The sequence below is a fragment of the Bubalus bubalis genome, chromosome 8 (genome assembly GCF_019923935.1).
Source record: "Bubalus bubalis isolate 160015118507 breed Murrah chromosome 8, NDDB_SH_1, whole genome shotgun sequence".
Taxonomy (NCBI): domain Eukaryota; kingdom Metazoa; phylum Chordata; class Mammalia; order Artiodactyla; family Bovidae; genus Bubalus; species Bubalus bubalis.
This window is the reverse complement of record NC_059164.1, coordinates 24,390,724-24,409,399: the sequence shown is the minus strand read 5'-3', so window position 1 is coordinate 24,409,399 and position 18,676 is coordinate 24,390,724. Positions and strand designations below refer to the sequence as shown.

Sequence of the window (18,676 nt, the reverse complement as noted above, 5' to 3'; positions counted from 1 at the left end):
ATAATTGTACATACTTAATTAGTGCATGGTTGTATGGAAACTAGGTGCTAATGTTACTCTGTATTTATCTGAGCAGTGTCTGTGTTACTTAGGGTCAAAATTTTATAAGTATAAATTTTATTATGCTGTAAATTTGGTAAGGATTTGAGGGAAAATACAGTTGAAATAAGGAATTCTTTCATTTTTGTTACTTAGTTTGCCATACTGATTTAATAAAAGACATAGGTAATTTATTTTAGATGCTTAAGAAGCACAATACCTTCAGTTGAGTCAAGGTTACTCTCTGTTGGTTAGATGAAAGTAATGAAGGTACATTCCTTGGTGAATTTATCTACTGAGAATGAGACAGGACTTTCAGATTATATAACCACTCATTTCTTCAGTGTGATCCATGAACCAGGTATAGCAACATTGCCTGATACCTTGTTAGGAATGCAGATTCTTAGCTCCCATTCCACATCTGCTGCTGCTGCTGCTGCTGCTGCTGCTAAGTCGATTCAGTCATGTCTGATTCTGTGCGACCCCATAGACGGCAGCCCACCAGGCTCCCCTGTCCCTGGGATTTTCTAGGCCAGAATACTCTAGTGGGTTGCCATTTCCTTCTCCAATACATGAAAGGAATCAAAATCTGTATTTTTAATGAGATTCCCAGAATTCCTTATGCAGATCAAACTTGGAGAAGCACAGGTCTTAACTTCATTTTGGTTAATTTTATTTTCCCAGGATGGTCTCCTTGAGGATAGAGACTGTCTGGTCTGTTGGTATGGTTTCAACATTCAGTCTTGCATCTGGCTCAGAGTCCTTAATACTTATCGGTTGAGTGAATGAAACTCTAACCTATGCTAATCCAATAGATAGGGTACCCTACTTTTTGTGACTTGAACAAAATTTTAAATTAGGACAGATTAGATTTGTTTATGTCAGCTTGCCAATTCTCAGCTTGCAAATGTTTCATATATTACTAAGAAACGTTAAGTGAAGTAAAAGTCACTCAGTTGTGTCAGGCTCTTTGCAACCCCATAGGCTGCAGTCCATGGAATTCCCCAGGCCAGAATACTGAAGTGGGTAGCCTTTCCCTTCTCCAGGGGATCTTCCCAACCCAGAGATCAAACCCAGGTCTCCCGCATTGCAGGCAGATTCTTTACCAGCAGAGCCACAAGGGAAGCCTAAGAAATGTAGGGTTGTCATATTATCGTGCATACTTTTAAAAAAAATATCATCCTTTATCATACACAAAATGGATAATATTTATAAAATATGCCTGCCAAATATGATTTGTGTGAACTAGTGCCTACATACTACAGATTTTCCCATTAGTTATATATAGTGTAACATTCTGTAGTAAAACTCAGTGGAAAGATAAGCTTGAGCAGATTTGGTGGCTTTGCCTTTTTCCTGGAACCTTTCTATCTTTGAATGTATAATCTGAATGATAAAATGGGAGTCGTGAATTCTTTGTGATAGTTCTCAAGTTTGTTAGGATTAGGACCTGTATCTTCAATTCCACAATTTTTGTGGTTTTGCATCAGAAAATAACTGACCTCCCAGGGAAGTTTTAACAGTGAAACACAGGGACATGTAAAGGAAGACTTTCATTAAGGTGGTCAGATCAGATCAGATCAGATCAGTCGCTCAGTCATGTCCGACTCTTTGCGACCCCATGAATCGAAGCACGCCAGGCCTCCCTGTCTATCACCAACTCCCGGAGTTCACCCAGACTCACGTCCATCGAGTCAGTGATGCCATCCAGCCATCTCATCCTCTGTCGTCCCCTTCTCCTCCTGCCCCCAATCCCTCCCAGCATCAGAGTCTTTTCCAATGAGTCAACTCTTCGCATGAGGTGGCCAAAGTACTGGAGTTTCAGCTTTATCATCATTCCTTCCAAAGAAATCCTAGGGCTGATCTCCTTCAGAATGGACTGGCTGGATCTCCTTGCAGTCCAAGGGACTCTCAAGAGTCTTCTCCAACACCACAGTTCAAAAGCATCAATTCTTCGGCGCTCAGCCTTCTTCATAGTCCAACTCTCACATCCATACGTGACCACAGGAAAAACCGTAGCCTTGACTAGACGGACCTTTGTTGGCAAAGTAACGTCTCTGCTTTTGAATATGCTATCTAGGTTGGTCATAACTTTCCTTCCAAGGAGTAAGCGTCTTTTAATTTCATGGCTGCAATCACCATCTGCAGTGATTTTGGAGCCCAGAAAAATAAAGTCTGACACTGTTTCCACTGTTTCCCCATCTATTTCCCATGAAGTGGTGGGACCGGATGCCATGATCATCGTTTTCTGAATGTTGAGCTTTAAGCCACCTTTTTCACTCTCCACTTTCACTTTCATCAAGAGGCTTTTGAGTTCCTCTTCACTTTCTGCCATAAGGTTGGTGTCATCTGCATATCTGAGGTTGTTGATATTTCTCCCAGCAATCTTGATTCCAGCTTGTGTTTCTTCCAGTCCAGCGTTTCTCATGATGTACTCTGTATATAAGTTAAATAAGCAGGGTGACAATATACAGCCTTGACGTACTCCTTTTCCTATTTGGAACCAGTCTGTTGTTCCATGTCCAGTTCTAACTGTTCCTTCCTGACATGCATAGAGATTTCTCAAGAGGCAGATCAGGTGGTCTGGTATTCCCATCTCTTTCAGAATTTTCCACAGTTTATTGTGATCCACACAGTCAAAGGCTTTGGCATAGTCAATAAAGCAGAAATAGATGTTTTTCTGGAACTCTCTTGCTTTTTCCATGATCCAGCGGATGTTGGCAATTTGATCTCTGGTTCCTCTGCCTTTTCTAAAACCAGCTTGAACATCAGGAAGTTCACGGTTCACATATTGCTGAAGCCTGGCTTGGAGAATTTTGAGCATTACTTTACTAGCGTGTGAGATGTGTGCAATTGTGCGGTAGTTTGAGCATTCTTTGGCATTGCCTTTCTTTGGGATTGGAATGAAAACTGACCTTTTCCATTCCTGTGGCCACTGCTGAGTTTTCCAAATTTGCTGGCATATTGAGTGCAGCACTTGCACAGCACCATCTTCCAGGATTTGAAACAGCTCAACTGGAATTCCATCACCTCCACTAGCTTTGTTCATAGTGATGCTTTCTAAGGCCCACTTGACTTCACATTCCAGGTTGTCTGGCTCTAGGTGAGTGATCACACCCTCGTGATTATCTGGGTCGTGAAGATCTTTTTTGTACAGTTCTTCTGTGTATTCTTGCCATCTCTTCTTAATATCTTCTGCTTCTATTAGGTCCATACCATTTCTGTCCTTTATCGAGCCCATCTTTGCATGAAATGTTCCTTTGGTATCTCTGATTTTCTTGAAGAGATCTCTAGTCTTTCCCATTCTGTTGTTTTCCTCTATTTCTTTGCATTGATCGCAAATCAAATCCCTTATGATTATACAGTGGAAGTGAGAAATAGAGTCAAGGGATTAGATCTGAGAGACAGAGTGCTTGAAGAACTATGGACAGAGGTTTGTGATATTGTACAGGAGGCAGGGATCAAGACCATCCCCAAGAAAAAGAAATGTAAAAAGGCAAAACGGTTGTCTGAGGAGGCCTTACAAAAATAGCTGTGAAAAGAAGGGAAGTAAAAGGCAAAGAAGAAAATGAAAGATATACTCACGTGAATGCAGAGTTCCAAAGAATAGCAAGGAGAGATAAGAAAGCCTTCCTCAGTGATCAGTGCAAAGAAATAGAGGAAAACAATAGAATGGGAAAGACTAGAGATCTCTTCAAGAAAATTAGAGATACCAAGGGAACATTCCATGTAAAGATGGGAAAAATAAAGGACAGAAATGGTATGGACCTAACAGAAGCACAAGATATTAAGAAGAGGTGGCAAGACTACACAGAAGAACTGTACAAAAAAGATCTTCATGACCCAGATAATAATGATAGTATGATCACTTACCTAGAGCCAGATATCCTGGAATGTGAAGTCAAGTTGGCCTTAGGAAGCATCACTGTGAACAAAGCTAGTGGAGGTTATGGGATTACAGTTGAGCTATTCCATTTGAGCTATTTCAAATCCTGAAAGATGATGCTGTGAAAGTGCTGCACTCAATATGCCAGCAAATTTGGAAAACTCATCAGTGGCCACAGGACCAGAAAAGGTCAGTTTTCATTCCAATCCCAAAGAAGGCAATGCCAAAGAATGTTCAAACTACTGCACAACTGCACTGATCTCACACGCTAGTAAGGTAGTGCTCAAAATTCTCCAAGCCAGGCTTCAATAGTACATGAACCGTGAACTTCCTGATGTTCAAGCTGGATTTAGAAAAGGCAGAGGAACCAGAGATCAAATTGCCAACATCCTCTGGATCATTGAAAAAGCAAGAGAGTTCCCGAAAAACATCTTCTTCTGCTTTATTGACTATGCCAAAGCCTTTGGCTGTGTGGATCACAACAAACTGGAAAATTCTTAAAGAAATGGGAATATCAGACCACCTGACCTGCCACCTGAAAAATCTGTGTGCAGCTCAGGAAGCAAGAGTTAGAACTGGACATGGAACAACAGACTGGTTCCAAATCAGGAAAGGAGTATGTCAAGGCTGTATATTGTCACTCTGCTTATTTAACTGATATGCAGAGTACATCATGAGAAACACTGGGCTGGAAGAAGCACAGGCTGGAATCAAGATTTCCAGGAGAAATATCAATAACCTCAGATATGCAGATGACACCACCCTTACGCCAGAAAGTGAAGAAGAACTAAAGAGCCTCTTGATGAAAGTGAAAGTGGAGAATGAAAAAGTTGGCTTAAAGCTCAACCTTCAGAAAACTAAGATCATGGCATCCGGTCCCATCACTTAATGGCAAATAGATGGGGAGACACTGGAAACAGTGACAGACTTTATTTTCTTGGGTTCCAAAATCACTGCAGATGGTGACTGCAGCCATGAAATTAAAAGACACTTGGTCCTTGGAAGGAAAGTTATGACCAACTTAGATTGCATATTAAAAAACAGAGATTCTCCTTTGCAACAAAGATCCATATAGTCAAAGCTATGGTTTTTCCAGTAGTCATTTATGGATGTGAGAGTTGGACTATAAAGAAAACTGAGAGTCAAAGAATTGATGCTTTTGAACTGTGGTGTTGGAGAAGACTCTTGAGAGTCCCTTGGACTGCAAGGAGATCCAATCAGTCCATCCTAAAGGAAATCAGTCCTGAATATTCATTGGAAGGACTGATGCTGAAGCTGAAACTCCAATGCCATCTGATGAGAACTGACTCATTTGAAAAGACCCTGATGCTGGAAAAGATTGAAGGTGGAAGGGGAAGGGGACCATAGAGGATGAGATGGTTGGATGGCATCACCGACTCAATGGAGATGAGTTTGAATAAAACTGGGAGTTGGTGATGGACCGGGAAGCCTGATGTGCTGTAGTCCATGGGGTCACAAAGAGTCAGACATGACTGAGAGACTGAAATGAACTGAACTGAGTCAGGTAGACTGAACTGATGACAGTAATTATGGTACCATCACCTGCTTGGTGTATATTGATTTCAGTGACTCTGATACTCTACCAGTATTGAATCTAAAGACCTGCCTTAAGAGACTTTGTTTTCTGTCCAGAACCCAGAAAAATGAGCTGAGGAGATTGTCAGAGGTGGGAGTTAAACTCTTTAGTACTCAAATGACTTCCTCCGAACGAGTTGTTTCTCTTGAGCTGACCTTGGGACTTGTGGTGTCACTGTCATCTGAGTAAAAGTCTTGTGGCTTCCATGACATAGTACACGTGACCCGGAGTAAACCAAAACCCTATCTCGTTGAGAGATTAACGTTGTTGAGGGTTCCACAGAGCTTAGTCTGGGTACTACCGCTTACGGGCAGTGTGGTTTCAGATAGGCTCTGTGACTTCTGTGCTTTCCTTCCTTATCTGTAACATGCGTATAATGCCAGTGTACTCAGACGTATGTTGCGTGGTTTCAGATATTTGTTTAATGTATTTAGCACAGATTAGCTCAGCTGGTGAAGAATCCCCCTGCAATTCAGGAGACCCCTCTTCAATTCCTGAGTTGGGAAGTTCCCCTGGAGAAGGGATAGGTTCAGTATACTCCAGTATTCTTGGGCTTCAGGGTGGCTCAGATTGTAAAGAATCCTCTTGCAATGTGGATGACCTAGGTTCGGTCCCTGGGTTGGTAAGATCGTCTGGAGGAGGGCATGGCAACCCACTCCAGTATTCCTTCCTAGAGAGTCCCCATGGACAGAGGAGCCTGGTGGGCTACAGTCTATGGGGTCACAAAGAGTCGGACATGACTAAGCACAGTGTGTCTGATGAATAGTGAAACCTTGATAAATGTAATATTTAAAATGTAAAGGGATAATGGATAAGGGATATGGTGATGTGTCACAATGTCATTTAAAAGTGGAAGTTAAATAAGAAGTGAGTGGAATAATAGCAAACATTAAGTGTATGCTCTATGCAAAGAAGGGCATTACATAAATTCAAGAAAATAAAGATGAAAGACATGACAGGACTCTCACTAGATTTTGGACTTTCTAGAACAGAGACGGTTTTCACTGCATTATAAGACTCTTATCTCTGTGCACTGTGGCTTTTAAGGTACATAATTAAAGGAGAACCAGCCCTTTCCTGGGTGTTATAAAGGCCTGGAATCCAACACCATTACAGTGTAGCAGAACCTTGGTTCTAGTACTCCTGTGCCTGCCCAACATTTAGGATGAAGACACTGTCAAGACTTTGATATGTCTGACAGGCTAGGGTCTGAGTCTTGTGGCAGCTAAGGAAGTGGAGGGCCACTGATATGATCCACCAGCTCAGTGTTCGTCGTTAGAGATGTTAGATGTTCTAACATAAATGTTAGAACATGGTATAATGGTAACATGATTTATGAATGTTTACCACCTCAAAACTCTACCAATGTTCGTTGTGTTAAAGCTATAGCTTTTTCCTTTGAAGCTTTCCTAGAGACCAGCCAGTAAGGAATAAGTCCTGAAAAAGTTCATTCTTAACTCTCACAAATTAATTTAACAAACCCATCAGTTCTGAAGTATTCCCTTTACCTATGGGTGAATTGAGCCATGGGACTTAAGCAATGTGCCCAATGTCATACAGCAAATTTTTTGCAGAGCTAGATTCTAACACCAAGGGATCTTGGCTCCAGGTGTCTTGTTCATAACTACAAACAAAGAGCTTTAGAGTTGATTCTAAAAAATAAGAGAGTAAATGTGCATTGAAACATGGACAAAACCACCACAAAAGTCTGAAAATAGCCATGAAACAAATATTAATTGGCAACTCAGAATTTGGAAGTAGTGAATACTTCTGAAAGGAGCATCTCAGGTGAATACTACTGAGTGAAGGGTGAGGAGGCTCTGGGCTCTTCTCCTTAGACTGGAGGTCCAGGGACAGCACCCACAGGCCAGAAGCCACTCCACTGATAAAGGCAGCAACTGATGACTGATGGCACAGACTCAGCCATCTTTCGGCAGAAGTGGTAGCTACCTAAAGTTCTCTGGATTTGCAGTGTAGAAATACTTTCCACCCCAGCTTTATTGAGATATTTTGTTGTTGTTCAGTCACTAAGTTGTGTCCAGTTGTTTGGGACCCCATGGACTGCAGCATGCCAGACTTCCCCTCCTTCACTGTCTCCCAGAGCTTGCTCAAACTCATGTCCATTGATTCGGTGATGTCATCCAACCATCTCATCCTCTGTTGTCCCCTTCTCCTGCCTTCAATGTTTCCCAGCTTCAGGGTCTTTTCCAGTGAGTTGTCTCTTTGCATCAGATGGCCAAAATGTTGGAGTGTCAGCATTAGCACTCCATTGGTCATTCCAGTGTATATTCAGGTTTGATTTCCTTTCGGATTGACTGGTTTGATCTCCTTGCTGCCCAATTATTGAGGTTTAATTGACCAATAAGAATTGTGCATATTTAATGTATACAACTTGATGTTTTGTTACACACTTTAAAATGATCACCACAGTCAAGCCAATAGGTCCATCACCTCACATAATTACCATTTTATTTTTGGGAAGTTGGGGTGAGATGACAAGATTTACCCTCTTAAGTAATTTTGGTTTTACCAGATACCATTGTTAATTATAGCCACCATGCTATGCACAGGACTGGAAAAGGTCAGTTTTCATTCCAATCCGAAAGGAAGGCAATGCCAAAGAATGCTCAAACTACTGCACGACTGCACTCATCTCACATGCTAGCAAAGTAATGCTCAAAATTCTCCAAGCCAGGCTTCAACAGTACGTGAACCGTGAGCTTCCAGATGTTCAAGCTGGACTTAGAAAAGGCAGAGGAACCAGAGATCAAATTGCCAATATCCACTGGATCATGGAAAAAGCAAGAGAGTTCCAGAAAAATATCTACTTCTGCTTTACTGACTTTGTAGATCACAATAAACCATGGAAAATTCTTTAAGAGATGAGAATACCAGACCCCCTGACCTGCCTTCTGAGAAATATGTATGCAGGTTAAGAAGCAACAGTTAGAACTAGACGCAGAACAACAGACTGGTTCCAAATTGGGAAAGGAATACATCAAAGCTGTACTTATATGCAAACTTATTTAACTTATAAACAGAGTACATCATGAGAAACACTGGGCTGGATGAAGCACAAGCTGGAATCAAGATTGCCGGGAGAAATATCAATAACCTCAGATATGCAGATGACACCATGCTTATGGCAGAAAGCAAAGAAGAACTAAAGAGCCTCTTGATGAAAATGAAAGAGGAGAGTACAAATGTTGGCTTCAAATTCAACCTTCAGAAAACTAAGATCATGGCATCTTGCCCCATTGCTGCTAAGTCACTTCAGTCGTGTCCGACTCTGTGCGACCCCATAGACGGCAGCCCACCAGGCTCCCCCGTCCCTGGGATTCTCTAGGCAAGAACACTGGAGTGGGTTGCCATTTCCTTCTCCAATGCATGAAAGTGAAAAGTGAAAGTGAAGTAGCTGAGTCGCATCTGACTTTTTGCGACCTCATGAACTGCAGCCCACCAGGCTCCTCCATCCATGGGATTTTCCAGGCAAGAGTACTGGAGTGGGGTGCCATTGCCTTGTCCCATTACTTCATGGCAAATAGATGGGGAAACAGCAAAAACAGTGACAGACTTTATTTTTTGGGGTTCCAAAATCACTGCAGATGGTGACTGCAGCCATGAAATTAAAAGACACTTGCTCCTTGGAAGAAAAGCTATGACCAACCTAGACAGCATATTAAAAAGCAGAGACATTATTTTACCTACAAAGGTCCGTCTAGTCAAAGCTATAGTTTTTGCAGTAGTCATGTATGGATGTGAGAGTTGGGCTATAAAGAAAGCTGAGCATTGAGGAATTGATGCTTTTGAACTGTGGTGTTGGAGAAGACTCTTGAGAGTCCCTTGGACTGCAAGGAGATCCAATCAGTCCATCCTAAAGGAAATCAGTCCTGAGTATTCATTGGAAGGACTGATGCTGAAGCTGAAACTCCAATGCTTTGGCCACCTGATGAGACAAACTGACTCATTTGAAAAGACCCTGATGCTGGGAAAGATTGAAGGTGGAAGGGGAAGGGGACATCAGAGGATGAGTTGGTTGGATGGCATCACTGACTCAATGAACATGAGTTTGAGTAAACTCCGGGAGTTGGTGATGGACAGAGAGGCCTGGTGTGCTGCAGTCCATAGCGTCTCAAAGAGTCGGACATGACTGAGTGACTGAACTGAATCATGCGTTCAATCCCCAAAATATTTTCATCTTGCATAATTGAAGCTTTGTACCCTTGGACCAACATCTGCCCCATTTCCCCTACCCACTAGCCAACACAGGATTGTAAATTATTAATGTGTTGTCTCCATAGTGAAAAGTTCATCTCTTTCTGATTCCCTTGTGTGTGTTTGCTTGTTAGTTGCTTAGTCGTGGATGACTCTTTGCAACCCCATAGACTGTAGCCCACCAGGCCCCTCTGTCCATGGGTTTCTCTAGGCAAGAACACTGGAGTGGGTTGCCATTTCCTTCTCCAAAAGGAACTCTCAGATCAGATCAGATCAGATCAGTCGCTCAGTCGTGTCCGATTCTTTGCGACCCCATGAATCGCAGCACACCAGGCCTCCCTGTCCATCACCAACTCCCGGAGTTCACTGAGACTCACGTCCATCGAGTCAGTGATGCCATCCAGCCATCTCATCCTCTGTCGTCCCCTTCTCCTCCTGCCCCCAGTAAGGAACTATGGAAAGAAAGAAAGTGAAGTCGGTCAGTCGTGTCCAGCTCTTTGCGACCCCATGGACTGTAGCCTACCAGGCTCCCCCATCCAAGGAATTTTCCAGGCAAGAGTACTGGAGTGGGTTGCCATTTCCTTCTCCATTGATTCCCTTGTGTATACCCACATATACCCACATTAGTGCCCTTGTTTGAATGGGAGGGAGGTGAGAAATTGATGGATTCAGAGTAAGAAATGATCCAGCTAATATAGTCTATAAAAAGAGGGCTGGCTTTCAGAAACACATTTTTGAACCTCTGGCTCATGGGACCTGAAACCAAAGCCTTTCATCCTTAGTTAAGCCTTAACTATTCTTGAAATGGAAAACGTTTTTTGGCAACCCAGCTTCCTTCCTAAGATCCCTACTTTAAATAGTATTTTGAATATGCAGATGTTTCCATTTTGTTAGTAGTAAATATTTCTGAATTTCTTATTTTTTTATGATGTAAGGAAAATATTTCATGGTGGTTTTTTGTGGGGGAGTGGGGGGTATGCTTTTTAAATTTTACTAAACACATTGGAAGGTTGTTTTAAATTTTGTTTAAATGTTCTTTGAACCAAAATATTTACAGATCAAGGAGTTCTAGCCAGCAGATTGTTCCATTTGTTGTGTTTGAATGTGGAAACATTAGGAATGACAGTTTAAGATGATGCCATAGAATATTTTCATAAACAGCCTAATAGCATTGTCTAATGCTGTCTTTGTTTATTAAAGGCGTCAAAGTCTCCTCTGCTATATTTAGGTAAAATCTTAAGTTTCTTTACTCAAGCATGGAAAATATTGTTTGTTTTCTGTTTTGGAGGAAAGCAGTATGACCAAATAAAAGAATTAAACTTCACTGGAAACAATTATTTTAAGAGTCTCAGTTTCAAGATGGAAAAAAAATGTAATTTGATTTTTTTTTTTTTTTTAGGTGGGTTAAAAAAATGAAGGTCTGGAAAAGTGGGCAAATTCCTCAATTCTCCGTGGTACTTCAGCAGAGGCAGGGAATACTATCAGTGCCTATCATTCTATCATTTTAAAACTCATCAGTTTGTAAAAATAATAATTAATAAGCTTTACAATGCATACTGAAAATCAAAAAACACACAAATCTGATTTTAAAAACCTGGAAGAAACCTCAAGACTCTCCTACCTCTCAAAATATTCTCTCTCCTTTTGGTTCTGTAGAAAAACTCAGTAAAAATCTGAATTCAAGAGGGTTAAAAATTCAAAAGACAGTATTTGAAGAGTTTAATGGAATGAGAACTATGGAGACAATTGGGCAACAATGTAGTAGAAATAATTAGTATATTAGACATAGAAGCAAAGGTCAGTTATTATCACAGGGAAACTTGAGATAATAACAGTGTATTCAAAGTAAAGATTAAATGATAAATAATAGAGAATAGATGTGAATAATGATAAAAGCATCCAATGTATGGACTATATTTATGTAATATGTCAAGTAGACAAATGATATTATTTGGGAAAGTTAGAAAAAACTTTCATTGCAATGCCTAACTGGTTCTGTAAAATGTAAAGGGTATATTTTCAGAAAAAAATGAGGAACAGCAATTGAAAATGTAAATATGGTCTGATTCTAATTAAGATTTTGAACTTCCTCATAAAGAATTCTTCAGGTAGGTACCTAGGAGCAAAAAACAAAACCAAAACTTATAGAAAGGAGGACAGTCTGCCAGACCTCTTACACCTTCACAGTACTTACCATTCAAATACATACAATGAATCATTGTCTGTAAACTTTGGAGGGAAGGAAAGTGGAATCCAAGAATATTACCACCAGCCAAGTTGTCATTTAATTAGACAACAGGAAAAAATTTCATGTAACTTCTGTGTCTATTTTCTGTTAGAACTATTGAAGTTGAAATCTACCCCCCAAAAATGGTGACTAGAGAGTGAGTAAATGACATATGGACTTTAAAAAGCATCAGGACAATGCTCTGTGTTTGAATATAGTTGTGCCGAGACTACAAATCTTTGAGGAAAAGTGTGGACTGAACTTTTATTCCCAGATAAGCTATTTTTCCAGAATAGAAGGAAACACTCAATGAATGTAAAAATGTTGAGGCTTGTATTAAAAAACAAACGAAAAACTACTTGCATTTGAAGTCCATCAAATAGAGAAGTGAATTAATATGAATTTATAAATGGAGAGATTTTGTTTAAAGCTGTTGTCTTGAGCATAGATATATTATGTCAACTTGTGTGAATTATGGCTATAGAATAGGCTATGAATCTAATAAGCCTTGTCAGGGTAGAAGTATGATTGACCAGAACCAGGCTGTGGGCAGAATTACAATATGCTATTTCTTTCTCTATCCTAGAAGGAAATCAGTTAACACTGACTTACACATGCAGTGTGTTGCCATTGAAAGTCCAGTGTCCTCCCCCGGTTCATGACATCTTAACATTTAGGAAAAGCTCCCTGGAGGTGAAGAATAATTTGAAGTTTAGCAGCAATTTCAGGTTTATTATGTTTAAGGGTTTTTGTTTTTGTTTGCTAACACTAAAGAATTTTTAAATGACGTGCATATAATTGCGTTTTTTGTTTTGTTTTTTTTTTTCCTGTTCCTTCGTCCTTTTGTCCTAGCAGCTTACTGCATGTATTATTAACAGATGACTGTTGAAATGATACTTATCCAATGCTCAGGGTGATTATTTCTAGGTAGTGTTATTTTTGGATTTTTTTTTTTTTTTTTACCTTTTTAAAAAACTTCCATGTAGTTGGTTTTAAGAACATATCCTTTTTTTCTTTTTTTGGGAACAAGACTGCTAAATTTTAAAAACCTATTTGTTGAGTATGTGCTAGTGTTTACAAACATGTTTCTGTCCTCAGAGACCCCATTCCCTGTTCTCAAGGATTTTATCAGTTTTAATACTTGAAAAGCTAAATTGGAATATCCCTCATGTTTTTGTCGTAGATCTTATTTTATGTTATCTCCAAAGGAAAAAAATTTTTAGGTAAGTCATTTTTTTTGAGTTCAGAATTCACTCATATTTGCTGAAGTTAAGATACATAGTTGCCTTATTTCATTTTCTGTCAAGTCAGAAACTAGGCAGGATCTGAGGATTATAATCATTTTGTATGCAAACACACATGTTGATGTTGTAAATATTGGCAAAAGACATGAAACTCCAGAGTCAGTGAATAGAGTTTGTTAGGACTATAGCAGTAAGGAGAATAACAGAGCAGCAGTGATTTTCTGAATTGCAATTCCTCCAGGGAAATGTCAGTAGAGATGGATGCTGTTAGGCAGTGGAGCACGTTAAAAAGAATCTTCTTATTGAGAAGCACTGCTGTTATACTGGGACTGCTGGCAAACCAGCCCATCCTCCTCTTACAAGAGAGACGTTGTCTTTATTACTCTAGAATGCCAAGCAGATCTTGTCTGTAGAGAGAGATGTCTCTACTTTCTAGAACACAAGCAAATTTGCTCCAAGAAGGTTTTGCCTGTTTTTGAAAGTCTGCCTGCTATATGAACATCCTTGAAAAGTCAGTTTGGTGTATACTAGCTATTCATGCCTTTAAAAATGTTTGGATACAGGAGAGACCCCTGAAAAATAATCTCCCTGTAATATCTAGAAGATGAAACTTCTTGAACAAACAGTGTTACACAGTGCAAGCTGTTTTCTTCTCTCTTTTACTATGGCAGTATTTTGTTTCTGTCTTCTTTAAAAATTAATGTTCTCTCTGAAATATCTACTCAAAAACTTTAAACAAAAATAAAATTTTTGAAATTTATGAGCCACGTAATTTCTATAGCATAGCCAAGACCTCAAACCTTCTCTTTCTTAAATACTTCTCTTTCTCAAATACCTTGTCAAAATTAGGTAGAATTAAAGCTGAGTTCTACTGAAGAGACAATGCTCTTTGAGTTACAGAGTTTCCAGTTTTATTATGGAACAAGCATTGTATTTTAGACATTATTTCCTTCATTCAACTAACTTTGTGTATCTTTTACTAATCTTTTCCTGGTTCCTTTAGGTGCAAAGTTAGATTGTTTATTTGAGGTTGTTCTTGCTTTTTGAAGTAGGCCTGCATTACTATAAGTATCTCTCCTAAAACCACTTTCACTGTATCCCTTAGACTTTGGAATGTTGTCTTTCTCTTTTAATTTGTTTTAGATTAATTTTTGATTTCTTCTTTGATTTTTTTCATTGACCCACTGATTGATTAGTAGCTTTTGGTTTAGGTTTCACATTTTTGTGGTTTCCCCCCTACCCCAGTTTTATTCTTGTAATTGATTTATAGTTTTATGCTGTTTGGGTCAGAAAAGAATTAGTTTTTAATTTATTGAGACTTGTTTTGTGACCTAATGTGTGATCTATCCTGGGGAATGTTCCATGTGTACTTACAAACAATGTGTATTCTTCTGTTTGGTGGTTGAAGGTCTGTACATATCTAAGTTTATATGGTCTATTGTGTCTTTATGGCCAATATTTCCTTACTGATATTCTCTCTGATCTAAATATTGGTGTAAGTGGAGTGTTAAAGTTTATCATCATATTATTGTTGGTATCTTCCTGTATATGTGTTAATATTTGCTTTATGTACTTAGGTGCCCCTTTGTTGGGTGCATAGATATTTACAAGTGTTATATTCTCTTGCTGGATTGATCCCTTTATCTTTATATAATGACCTTCTTTTTCTCTTGTTACATTTTTTGTTTTAAAAAATGTACAGTTTGTTACATAGTTTGTTTGATATGAGTATTGCTACTTTGTGTGTATCTGTGTGTGTCTTTAGATATGAAATAAGTCACTTGAAGGTGACCTGTAGATAAGTTTGGTTTTTCTTTAATCCTTTCAGCCGCCCTGTGTCTTTTGATTGTAGCATTTAGTCCATTTAGATTGAAATGAGTATTGATTAGGTATACAATTACTGTCATTTTGTTGTTTTCTGATTGGGCTGTAGTTCTTTCTCTCTTTCTTCTCCTGTTCTTTTCCCTTGTCATTTGATGCCTCTGTTTAGCATTATGTTTGGATTCATTTGTGTTTATTTTTTGTGTATCTGTTAGAGGCTGTTGGCCTGTGGTTACCATGGTGGTTTAGGTGGTTTAGTTGCTAAGTCGTGTTTGACTCTTGTGACTCCGTGTACTGTAGCCCACCAGGCTGCCCTGTCCGTGGGACTTACTAGGCAAGAATGCTAGAATGGGTTGCCGTTTCTTTTTCCAGGGGTTCTTCCCGACCCAGGGATTGAACCTGGGTCTTGGCATTGCAGGTTGATTCTTTACTGACTGAGCCACCAAGGAAGCCCATGAGGCTCATGGTGGCTACGATGAAATTCATATATGACAAACTATGTATGTAGTAGTCTATTTTAAGTTGATGGTGGCTTAAGTCCAAATTCATTCTAGCACAGCATTTTATTCTTACCCGTGTTTTATGTTTTTGATGTCACATATCTTTTTACTTTGGGTATCACTTAAATATTTTAGATACAGATGATTTTTACTACTTTTGTTTTTTAATCTTCATACTACGTATATAGGTGGTTGATCTACTATCTTTACTATATATTTGCCTCGTAGTGGGTTTTTCCTTCATAAATTTCTGATTTCTAGCTATGGCATTTTACATTTAAAGAATTCCCTTTAACATTTCTTGTAAGGCCAGTTTTATGGTGACAGACTGTTTTAGCTTTTGCTTGTGGGAAACTCGAGTATCTCTCTTTCATTTTTGAATCATAATCTTGCCAGGTAGAGTATTCTTCGTTGTAAGTTTTCTCCTTTCTGTACTTTGAATATATCATGCTAGTTGCTTCTGGGGCTATAAATTTCAGCTGAAAAAAATAGTTGATAGTCTTATGGAGCTTTTCTTGTATATAACTAATTGATTTTTCTCTTGCCGATTTTAAGATTGTCTCTTTATCTTTGAATTTTGACATTTTAATTATAATGTGTCCCTACTGGTATACATCTCTTTGGATTCATTTTGTTTTGTAGTTTCTATACTTCCTGGACATGGATGTCTATTTTCTTCCCCAGATTTAGGAAGTTTTCATATGTTGTTTTTTCAAGCCAGATATGATAGCAGCTCTTCTTCCTGGTGCAGGCCCCTCTGCCCCAGGCTGGGGAATCCAGCATGGGGCTCAGACTCCAAGCTCCTCAGGGGGGACCTTCACGTTTGCAGTATTCCTCCTGCATACGGAGTGAGGCACCAGGAGTGGGGGTTCTGACCAGACTGCCCCTCAGCCTGTCCCCACCTGTCTTGATGCAGCCTTTTCTTTATATCCTTGGTTGTAGAAAGTCTGTTCTGCTAATGTTCAAGTCATTCTCAAAGATAATTATTCTATATATATCTGTAGTTTTGGTGTTTTCATGGGAGGGGTGAGCTCAGGGTCTTCCTATTCTGACCCTCAGAATAAGCCCTCTTATGATATAATTTCTGGTTGCTTTCCCTATTTCTAGTCATTCCATATTTAGTGAAATTTAACATGCTTCCAGAATCTTTTAACAAATCTCATCTAACCAACTTTTAAATTTTATTCAGTTATTTTCTGCAGTATATTTTTATATAAAAAAAGCCAGACTATTTACCTAGTCCTGAATATATCTTGAGCTTTTTCTACCTCTTTTTATCTAAAACAATTTCCTATATCCTTATTTGCTACAATAATATTAACTATTTATGGACTATTTCAAATGCTTTTCTTTTTTAGCCTTAGAAACTTAAGTCAGAGTTATTTTGTTTTTATATATGGTCCTTGGCTTTATGTACCTATAGAAATTTTGTGTTCATATAGTTATCTATCTTCATGTTTGGTTTTCTGTGTAGTTTGTAAACTCTATTCTCCTGTATGTTCTTTGTCCTAGCATGTAAAAGTCACATCTGGCCAAGATCTTCAGCAAATCATCTTAGAGCAATGCTACAATTTTGTTTGTGTGAATGTAAGTAGTAAATACAAGTGATTGAAAGTACTTGAGAATTTGTGTGAATGTAATGTGGAAGAGTACTTAGTTTTCTTGATTCTTAAATATTTAAGATTTTGATAGGTGAGCTGTATTACTCAATATTTATTTCAAAATGTTATTTTTGTCTTTTGAAATAAGGAAATAACATTTTCTTACAGCCTAGTTCCCATAATGAGAAGAGAGTGATATTTCTTTAGACAGTATTTTCAAGTTTCTGATAAAAATTAGATAAAAAGACAGGTTTGAATTAATGAATTCTTTAAATTTTAATAGCTATAATCTTATGGGTATCAGCATTGTTTGAAAATTTAAAATTAAGCTTGATAGATATTTTGAATGTTTAAATATTTAAAAGCTCTCCATTTTTCTTCTTGAATTAACTCTTAAGTCACTTAACTTCTTTTCACTTTCTTTTATTTTTCTGGTCTTTCAGGTTATGACCTCTGATTTTGAAGAAACCCAGAGGTTACTGAATATGCTGGAAGAGAGTAATCTTTCCATTTTATATCCTGTTGTGGTTATTTCAGTAAGTTAATTAATTCACTTTTCAACTTACGCTTTTTTCTTTGAAATTGAACTTTTCTTTTTAACAAAATTTCATCCAACTTAAATCGAACTAAACCTAAATGAAGAAATTCTTCTTGGTGGATTCTTGAATGTACTTTCTCGCTCTGACTTCTCTAACGGCAGGTACTTAGTATTTCAATTATTTGGTTGAACTGACAGGTTTGAAAAACAATTTAATTCAACCTAGCAAAAATTTCATGTCTTTCCCTTCATTTGAATTGCAGAGTTTATTGCTGAGTTGACCAGTTGTTTGGATAATGTGAAAGAACTTTATTTTAGTGTATCATCAGAGTGCCGTTAGAGAAGAAATCCCAAAGATAAAAAAAAAACAATGGGGAAAAATCATATCCAATAAAATACTCTTACTTTTTTTCATCTTCTCTGTCCCATGGACAGCAAAAGTAGAATGAACAACCAATGAGAGAGAAGTCCTAGAAAAATCACCCAGGAAAATTTGAGAGATTTTTTTCTATGAAAGACTAAAGCTCTATGTTTAGTACAGAATTTACTTTTATTGGCTTTTAAAACTGTGAGGCAGAGAAGAATTTCAGAGAGCAAAACCGAGAAGTAATAAAATCAGAGCCCAGGCCTGAGGAACCAGCCGATAAGAATCTGCAGTCAGCAGCATTGCTGCGGGAAGGGATTCCAAACATGAAGTTCTCGAAACAATTGCTTAGCAGTTGCTGAATTCTAATGCTCAGGCCTGTCCCATAGTGTGGAAATTTACCTTTCGTTAGGTGAGATTATTAATACAGAATAAAGAAAATTTGTACTAAAAATAAGTAGCTGTCAACAAAGCCGTGCATGTAGAAATGAATTAGCAGTTGGGGGAAGTTTGATTATTTCATGGGCCTGTTGTATTTGACTTCATGCCCTAAAGGTGAGTTCCACGATTGCTGCTGACTGTGGAAATCCAAATTCCTCATGTGACTGATTTTAACAGAAATATGGATGTTTTCATTGAGATTT

At 38.5% G+C, this 18,676-nt stretch overlaps 1 protein-coding gene across 6 annotated transcripts in view; it reads left to right on the top strand.

The window, feature by feature from the left end:
* The window catches only part of CRPPA (CDP-L-ribitol pyrophosphorylase A), a 362,372-nt gene that overhangs the window by 171,747 nt on the left and 171,949 nt on the right, over positions 1–18,676 (top strand). For 5 of the 6 annotated variants that reach the window (XM_044946504.2, XM_045166361.1, XM_025290928.3 and 2 more), the window contains 2 exons: positions 17,042–17,116; positions 17,574–17,666. The exons of the other annotated variant lie outside the window; for it this stretch is intronic. In XM_044946504.2, coding sequence (XP_044802439.2) covers positions 17,042–17,116; positions 17,574–17,666 — 168 coding nt within the window. The remainder of the gene's footprint in view (positions 1–17,041; positions 17,117–17,573; positions 17,667–18,676) is intronic. 6 annotated transcript variants of the gene reach the window in all.